The sequence below is a fragment of the Vigna angularis genome, chromosome 5 (assembly GCF_016808095.1).
Source record: "Vigna angularis cultivar LongXiaoDou No.4 chromosome 5, ASM1680809v1, whole genome shotgun sequence".
Lineage (NCBI taxonomy): Eukaryota > Viridiplantae > Streptophyta > Magnoliopsida > Fabales > Fabaceae > Vigna > Vigna angularis.
The window spans coordinates 14598596-14608327 of NC_068974.1; the positions used below are offsets into that span (position 1 = coordinate 14598596).

Consider the following 9732-nt stretch of genomic DNA (forward strand, 5'->3'; position numbering starts at 1 on the left):
TTATTTTCTGTTTCTTTTCCATATATATATATATTTATTATTTTATTTTATTTTTCTTGTTGGTGATTTCTATTTTCATCTATTTATGAGATTAGGAAGGAAAAAACTGGAGTTGACCGTGTATCTCTCAGACAAGCTATCATATTCATCTGTGCTACAAATAGGCCAGATGAATTAGATCCTGAGTTTGTTCGTCCTGGCCGTATTGATCGTCGACTGTACATTGGTTTGCCGGATGCAAAGCAGAGAATCCAGATTTTTGGTGTGCACAGTTCTGGAAAGCAATTGGCCGAGGATGTGAATTTTGAAGAGGTACATGGTTCACTTGAGGAATATATAATTTAAGTAAATAAACATAGGCTAATGAAGTCAAAAGGCTGCTTGTGGGTAAAATAGACTTTGATAATTGTGGTACGTGAAAGATAAGGACGTGGCATTTTGAGAAACAGGCTACTGTGTAGTACACACTGTAGAATTGGCAGATTAGTATCTTAAGGATTACAATATTCACTGCTTAAATTACGAGTCATTTCTTGGTACCAGATTCATTTTCTAATGAAATTTTGTGATGATCAAAAGTAGACTCTGCGTGAATAATATCTCCGTAGCAATTGGCATTGGACTGCATTTTTATCATATTTGTGTCTTCCTATTCGTTTTTCAATTCTTAATTATAATGTGAGACTTGATCTTCTTCGAGCTAAATGTGGTTGCGCTCTCTGTATCTCAACAGCTTGTCTTCCGTACTGTTGGATTCTCTGGAGCAGATATAAGAAACCTTGTTAATGAATCAGCAATAATGTCGGTAGGTATTGAACTTCAAATATCGGTTTTGGCTTTGAATACCTGTTGTATAAAATACCCTTACCTGGTACCTTTTAATATCATTTTTAATATAATAAACTAAATAGTAATAGTAATAATAATATAAATATAGTCTTAAAAATATAAAAAAACTATTTAAAGAATAGTATATAATATGATAAACTAAATAAGGCATAATACATATAATAAATTAAAATACTACTACTACTACTAATAATAATAATAGTAATAAATAAATATTTTTCAAGATCCCACATGCATTAACTAGAGATGCAACCTAATTATAGTATCTAAGTTAAGGTAACATGCTTTTACTTCTTTTATTTCAGTTATATGATGCTTAACTTGCCTATTGGAGTCCAAATCACAATTGAATTCAAATAATTTCACCCTCAAGGGTGAGCCTTTTCCACGTTGTAAGATTGCCCTCTAGCATAAGCATTTCTTATCCACAATCATGAGTTCTTAATGGTGACCCTCACTTGAACCACCATTCACTTTTACCAGGGACAGAGGGAGGGGGTGACATGGGGATGCGTGGTCACTCTAATTTTGATCCCCTCTAAAATTTATACAAAAAATATTTTATGGATCCCTAAGAATAGAATATGTTGGGCCCCCTTACCACAATTGTTTGGCTCCACGATTGACCTCAATTAGACACAATGCATGAATCCCTACAGGAAGACTGTGGATACAACAGATCTACAAACCTAGGATTCACCATCAGCTCAATCGTACTACTTTGAGCTGACCAACGATCAGTTCCAATACTACTTGCTGAGAGATTTTCATCAATAAGTCACAAGCTAATCCATTAAGAGAACTTAACCCACACTCAATCCAAAGCCTTGTGGCAATGTGTTTGAGTTTTCTTACTTACATGTTACTCAACTTGCCTGTTTCTACACAATTTTGGCCTCCAAATCACACTTGAACTCCAACAATTGTCACATGTTATTGGATCACATGTTTGCTAACTCTATGTTCAAGATGTTTAGTCTTTGACAAAAAAGTGGTGTGTTTAAAATCTTTCATAGTCTAGAGATATGATCAGGTTATAGAAGGTAATTTGGAGGCAATCTTCACCTTACAATTCAAGTTTTGTATGATTGAGATAGACCTAACTCAAATTTTAACTCTTCGAATTATAGAAATCTACAGCCCAAATTAAGGAGTGTTTATAATTAAGGAAAACAATTAGAACCATGAATTGATCTATGGAATCAGAATTATGCAATATGTTTGGGAAAAAGGAAATTTGATCTAAATACACCCAAAAAGAAAGAATGTGAAGGGAGAGAGAAGGAGATATATGCAATGCTGAATCTGAAATTGTATTTCTCATATACAACGTATACAATCTTACATACAACATCTATTTGTAATACACATTACAAGTAGTTAACGGAAGACTAACCACCTAACTAACAGATAACACTATCTGAACTAATCGTATTATCACAATGGTAAGTAGAAGATGTTTTATTTCCTTTTTTCCACTTTTAGTGCTAGCATTTACAAAATAGATTATTCCCCGATATTCATGCATATATTACTGTACATAATTAATCTCCCCTTCCTACTTATAATTCCTCATTATCCATTTCAGATCAGGGAAAATATTCTTTTCTAAAATACAGTTGACATCTCATTGTCAAGTAATGCATTTACTGCTAATCTAGATATTAATACTTTACGTGGTAGAAATGTTTTTGTCATATTCTATTTTGTATGATTTGAAATCCTCATGTAACATTTTCTATATCTTGTATGCATTTTTGGTTATGATGACATTTTTTCTTGTTCATCTATTAGTATGCTATAGTAAAACATGAAGTGTTTTAGTCATACAGAGTTGTTTTTTCAGGTGAGAAAAGGGCATTCCAAAATTTTCCAGCAAGATATTATTGATGTATTGGATAAACAACTGCTTGAGGGTATGGGTGTCCTTCTGACAGAGGAAGAGCAACAAAAATGTGAACAAAGGGTATGCCTATCTTTAATTTTCTTACTGTGGATCTGACATAGTAGACCATTTTGTATTGAATTTATTTCTGTACAATAGGTATCTTTGGAAAAGAGGAGATTGCTTGCTGTTCATGAAGCTGGGCATGTGGTGCTTGCTCACCTATTTCCTAGGTTTGATTGGCATGCATTTTCACAGCTCCTTCCTGGGGGCAAGGTATGGGCATCATGTAATTGCAATATGCTAAACGATGATATTTGATTATTACTATTATTATTTTGTCTTTACATGAATTAATATTCCAATTAAGTAGGAAACTGCAATATCTGTATTCTATCCTCGAGAAGATATGGTAGACCAAGGTTATACAACATTTGGTTACATGATGATGCAAATGGTAGTGGCTCATGGTGGTCGATGTGCTGAACGTATTGTATTTGGTGATGATATAAGTGATGGAGGAAGCGATGATCTTGAAAAGATAACAAAGGTAACTAAGATATCATTTCAGTATATATTTTTGCTGCCTCAAGCAATTAATAAGTACTACAAATATAAGATATTAGTACTTTGGTCATACAAGTTTTTCGTTTTAATTATTTTTCTTATTGGTGAAATTTGTTTCCAGATTGCTAGGGAGATGGTTATCAGCCCTCAAAATAAGAAGTTGGGGTTAATCGGTTTAACAAAAAGGGTTGGTTTAATAGATCGACCAGACAGCCCAGATGGAGAGTTGATAAGATATAGAGTAATCCTTCTTTGAAGCTGCAAATATATGTAGGGTTTACCTTTCTCCGTAATGTGATAGTGACTAATTTTTTTCCTTCATTTGTTCTTAGTGGGATGACCCTCATGTAATTCCTGCTGACATGACGCTAGAGGTGTCTGAGCTTTTTACAAGGGAGTTGGCTAGGGTAATTCTGTTTTGTTCTCACTCCTTTACTATTTGACATTTGAAAGGAAGTTTATGCTTATCCAAACTCTTCACTGTAGAATCTAATAAAGGCTTGTGCTTATGAACTGGTGTTTCATGTTAAACAATTGTGACAAAAGTGATGACAATATGAACATGGCATTTTTGTATACATGGTGAAGAGAGAACTAGTTGTGAGGGGCCTTTTGGTTTTCATGTTAAACAATTAATAAAGAAATAAATATTATAAAATTGATTAATATTTTAAATGGTTACTATAATTGTTTTCTGTGAATATACAATGAGTTTTGTTATTTAATTGATATATTGTGACAGTACATTGAAGAAACTGAAGAACTTGCAATGAATGCTTTAAGGAATAATAGGCACATTTTGGACTTGATTGCAAAGGAACTACTGGAGAGGTCAAGGGTGACTGGATTGGTATGCTATGCTCCTATTTCTGTTGTCATTTTCGTTTTACCTTTTTCATTGGAGAGGGAAGTGGTTAAAGTATAATTAACTTGTTTTATGTTTGATATTTCATTGTATTGTATAATGTATTTACACAAAAAATATCTCTGTATCCTCACATGCTTGAAATTGTTCCATAGAGGCTGTGAGGATAGTTTTCTGTCTCAAATTTTCTCCCGTACAAGAGAGCTGTTTGGGCTTAAAATGTGGTTTATACACCTATTATACCTCATGGATTGAATTTAGATAAGTGGGATGGAAATGGACTGGCTGTTTTAATCAAAGTAGATATGATAAAACCCAAGTTTGAGGTGTATTTTTAGGAGACAGAAGAGAAGTATGACACTTGGTCATCAGAATAAGGAGAGATAGTTGGGGGCTTAACTTGCTGCTGACTTGGCAGTAGTGGCGTGGGATTTGCACAAGTTATTAGAGGGAGAGAAAAAGTATAAATAGGTGGTTGTAGGGAGAGGGGGTAGGCAGGAATTATTTGGGAATTGGGCACTCTAATTTGACTTGTTATCTTTCTTATCTTCTGCAATTGCTAGTTGTATTCCCAGTTCTGAATCTCGTTGATTTTGGCTGGAACCTTATTAATCCAATTAAAGTTGGTTGTTCTCTCATACATTCCTGGTTCTTAACAATTGGTATTTAGAGTATTTGATTTTGGTAACTTGACTAGCCTCTACATGCATCACTATGGAGTCTTAAGTTCAAGAGTTTGAGAGGAGAGTTAATGGTAGCTGAATGAGATTAAGCAGTTGCTGAAAGAGAGAAGAAGAACCTGTCAGATTTCATCTTAAAACCAATTAACCTTAAGTATAGTTGCCCAATGGATAAGTAAGTTGCGCTCCAAGACTTGAAGCATGCAATGTGGTACTTCCCAACGCTCACTCCACTAATGTCTATCTAACCAAGCTTGCCTACCAGGATAGACAATTATCAGGATGAATAATAGGCTCTGGTATCTTGTCAATTTTTTTCTTAAAGCCAATTGACATTAGTGAAATTGCACTGCAAATATTTATTGAGAAAATGAATCAATACAATAAATAAGGAGATTTAATATCCTCTAATAATAAATATAATATGCACGAATAAATAAAAACGACCCTACTAAAACATATATAATTTAGATGTACCTGATTATATAGGATCAGCTACTTATTTCTATGATTGTACAATACCTTTTTTATGACATTAAGATCTACAGCAAAGGGCAAGAGACCCACAAGGAACTCTAGGTTGGTGCTACAAATCCTTGAAGAAAATCTATTGTTTGCTAATAAGAAGTATAGTTTTGGCCAAAGGTAACTCAGAATACTTGGGTCCTATTTCGTAGAAAGTTGTCAACCAAGATCCAAACAGAATAAGAGACATGATACCGTGGCCCATTCCTTGTGATCTGAAGAGACTGAGGTGGTTTCTGGGGTTAACAGGCTACTAAGAAAATTTCTAAAGAATTATGGGAAGGTTGCTTGGCCTCTTGCTTAACAGTTGTAGAAGAATAATTTTAATTGGGGAAACGAGGATCAAGAGGCTTTTTAGTATCTCAAAAGGGAAAGGACAACTGTTTTGGATCAGCAGTCCCAAACTTTGAGAGGATTTACCATTGAATCTGATCAAGAAAAGGCATAGCTGCTATACTTTTGCAAGAAGGGCATCCCATAATGTTAGGCCGTTATTAGTGTATGAGAGAAGGAAGAGATATTAGTTAGTCTAACTGGCTAGGCAGTTAGGGAGAGCGGGAAGAAACTTGTATAAATAGTTTTGGGTCTAATTGTAGAGGGACTTTTGGAGAATAAGAGTTTTGTCAGGAACTTGTTGTCCTGAGAGGGGGAGGTTAAGCTCTCTGTATTCGTTTCTTTGATTGAAAGTCAATACGAAGAGGTTATACAACATTCTGTGTTGTGTGATTTGGGTGTATAGAGTGTGTTTTCCATAGGTTCTTGATTAAAGAACCTATCACATAACTTATATGAGTAAAACCTTAGGTGTGATAGCTCAAAGTAAATCAGTATATGAACCAGAGTTGATGGCAATTGTACTAGCTATCCATAAATGGAGGAACTACCTTCTGGGAAGGTACTTTGTACTACACAGACTATAAAAACTTTTTTTTGACAGTTTTGAGGCTCATGAGAGAAGAGCAACAGAAATGGGTTTCTTAGTTGGTTGGATTTAATTTCGAAATTAAATATAAGTCTGGGAAGGAGAAGGGAGCTGTTGATGCTCTCTTGGGGCACCTGCAGCAGTACTTAGCTTTGTCCATGGTTTACTGTCAGGATTGGAAGAGACTAGAGGAGGATGTTCGGAGGGAGGATGAGAATTAGAGTTGGTTCATTTTGGCTGGAGCTCTTTTGTTTGTGCAATTAGAGTTGGTTGCTCTATCATATTTTCCTGGTTCTTATCAGTATGAAATCAAAGTTTGCTCACTTGGTCTTGAGTTTCCTATTCAAAGCGTATTCTTCTGCTCTTTGCTGCTTGTGGCCTGACATAATTTTCTTTTCCTTTTCCCCCTTTTATGTAACGTTTTTGTTTTGTTTCTCTTTTTATATATCTTCTATTTTATGATCTGTAGGAAGTTGAAGAAAAATTGAAGGAACATTCTCCCGTAATGTTTGAGGACTTTGCAAAGCCATTCCAAATAAACCCAGATGAGGTACTTTCTTTCCTATTCCCTTTAGCTTAATGTGGTTAAAGTGGGATTGGATATCCTTCAATGTTATATATTGTCGCAATAGCATGCATTCGATGATATAGCAGCATAATTGCAGGACTCTAGCCATTTATTATTATTATTGTTATTGTACATAAGTAATTATTGGTTGAGAGGTCGAAAGGTGATCTGCTTATATGGTTAATTATTCTTTCTCACTCTCTACTGCCTTTATCTGTTAATATTAGCTGCCACTATTCACTTTATATTTTTGCATTGGTATTTTATTAGCAATTTTTATAAATTCTAATATTTTAGAAATTGAACTTAAGGGCTAATTCGACTCCACTAAATCAATATCTGTTGTGTAAGGTGAGAACTCTCCAAACTTCATAAGATATATTTAAGCTATATCTCTGGCTGGTGTGAAACTAAACACCAACCCTTGAGGCTGCAATTAAGCATTCCTAAATGATTTGCTACTTAGGTAGTCCCTAAAGAGGCTGTAACTAAAGTAATTAAGCATTCCTACTTAGGGATGAGTGCAATTAAGACAACTTGCCAACAAGCAAATTGGGAAGCATTGTACAATTTCTTGGCTTATTCTTCCTCTAGAATATTAACTTTTGGAAGTATATATGATTTTTTGGTTGGAATTCCCACCAATAGTTAATTTCAAGTGTTAAAGATCTCACGTCGAATAGAGATAAAGTCAATTTATAATATGAGTAAGTACAAACTTCATCTTGTAAGAGAAGTTTGTTGATGTTAGAATATTTATCCTATTTATCATTGTTAGAGTATTTACCCTATTTATCATTATTGTATTAGAACTATCCTATTTTTTATATGAATTTTCTTATATATAGAATGAGAGTGAGAGGGATCTTTCAAGCCCACTAGAATTATTTTACAGTTTCAATCTCAAGTGTTGAGCCTATTATCCACATATATGTATTCCTACGCTGAGGTTCTCAGTATAAGGGGCTGTGTTAGATTACTATGTTAGACCAGAGATAAAGTCAAATTATATTATATAAGGAAGTGCAAACCTACTTTGTAAGCTGTTTTTGTGAGACTTAAAATCTACTTTCTAAAAGAGAATCACGTAAGAGGAGAAAACATTCTTAGGCTTTAGAGTCGAAATGGGGATTGAGGAGATTAGACAGTGATCTTGAGAACTGTATGATATTGGGCCTTTGTCTGGTGTAACGTTCCATACTGCACCAGAGGCAGTTTCTTCAGTGAAGCTTAAGGATTACAATGAGTTAGAGTCTTTAATTATCACCTAGCCTAGATTAACGGTGGACCTGACTTGAGGATTTTAAAGACTTTGAAACACTTTTTAGTTTGATAAGTTAGGCTTTGGGTTAATACAAATAGCTTTTCAGGCCTAATATTATAATAATATCATTATGTACGCCAATATTATATGTACTATTTTATTAAATTTTTAAGGTATTATTTTAAAATTATTTATTTGTTTCATTGAAATGCTTAAGCCTATTATTAACTTACATATAAATTCAGATCCATTAACGTATTGGGAGATAGTAGTTTTTTGGCCCATTTAAGAGGCTTTATTACAAAGTTTTTAAATAGGTTTACAAGTCAAATTCTAAAAAGTGATCTATTTTTAGTAAATAACCCGGACATAGAATCAAGAAGCCCTGTAACGCTTAGCCCATCCCAGCCTATTACCTCCAATAATTTAAGGTTTTCCATTTCTGGATCAGTTCCTGTAATTTTCTCCTTGCTGTTGTGCTGCTTTTCACTTTCCTCCAAACAATGCAATAATTATAATTTTATCGATGCAGGAGGGACCATTACCGCATAATGATAGAATACGATATCACTTACCTGACTTATATCCTGCTCCTCTCCATAGATGTTGACACACTCAGATATTCCTGTCACAACCTCAGTTGCCACAGTTATAATTGGTGACAGAAATGAGTTTGATGCGGTAACTTCTTTATAGGAACTCAACAGCATGCTACTCATTCATTGGACAAGAAAGGAATCAGGAAGAACACAGTGAAGTAATGAATTGTTTATGATGCTCTACTCATTTTGCTCTTCCATCGGTCGCTCATACATCTAATTTAGTGAATTATTTATGATGGTAAGCCTTGGAGACTTTTCCACAAGTTAGTTAGGGGAGGAGATATATTCACTGTCACACTGCTGAAATTCTTTTTTCAGTTTTTTTACGTGTGGATGAGGATGAAGTTTTTAGCTCTCAAAATTTGAAGCTGAATTTTATATGCTTCTGAGTATGATGCTGACTGAGTCTAGTGAACTCAATGGTTTGCAATTTTGTAAAATCTAAGCATGGACAAGATATAACATTTCACACAAAAAAAAAATTGTTCTGATGATTAGTATGATTGTAGTTTTTAATTCTTACTGTTCGTAGCATTATTTGTTCTTGTTAGAATTTTTGCAAGAATCTTACCAAGTATTTTCTAGTATAAGATATTGATCTTGTTTCCTCGTTATTCTATGTAAGATGTTTTCTTGCATAATGAAAACCACTGCACCTCTATAATAATGAAAATGAGTAAAATGCCCTTCACTGCACCACCACTGCTGTTGCTGTCATTGCTGCTAAATCGCTTCTATCACTGCTACTGCAGCAAAGGAAAAAGAGAGAAAATGTGAAAAAAAAAAACTCATTTCGGAAAGTTTTTTAAGCAACACATTTTATGTTAATTGAAATTAATTATTATAAGACATTTACGGATAGTCCAAAAGTTAACTATTGGCTTTTATAATTAATAAATATAATTGTAGACAATACATACATCATTAGTTTTATTTATCCATTTATTTATATTTTATCCACAAAACATAAATATATATAAATATCAGAACAATGCTCTAACTTAT

At 33.9% G+C, this 9732-nt stretch overlaps 1 protein-coding gene across 1 annotated transcript in view; it reads left to right on the forward strand.

Moving 5' to 3' along the window:
• The window catches only part of LOC108319084 (ATP-dependent zinc metalloprotease FTSH 12, chloroplastic), a 28797-nt gene extending 19548 nt beyond the window's left edge, over positions 1 to 9249 (forward strand). Inside the window, exons 10-19 of the mRNA XM_052877604.1 lie at positions 96 to 312; positions 734 to 805; positions 2696 to 2815; positions 2894 to 3010; positions 3108 to 3284; positions 3423 to 3542; positions 3634 to 3708; positions 4044 to 4151; positions 6763 to 6843; positions 8658 to 9249. Of these exons, the coding sequence (XP_052733564.1) occupies positions 96 to 312; positions 734 to 805; positions 2696 to 2815; positions 2894 to 3010; positions 3108 to 3284; positions 3423 to 3542; positions 3634 to 3708; positions 4044 to 4151; positions 6763 to 6843; positions 8658 to 8735 (1165 nt within the window). The 3' untranslated portion in view covers positions 8736 to 9249. The remainder of the gene's footprint in view (positions 1 to 95; positions 313 to 733; positions 806 to 2695; positions 2816 to 2893; positions 3011 to 3107; positions 3285 to 3422; positions 3543 to 3633; positions 3709 to 4043; positions 4152 to 6762; positions 6844 to 8657) is intronic.
• The last annotated feature ends 483 nt before the right edge of the window (positions 9250 to 9732 follow it).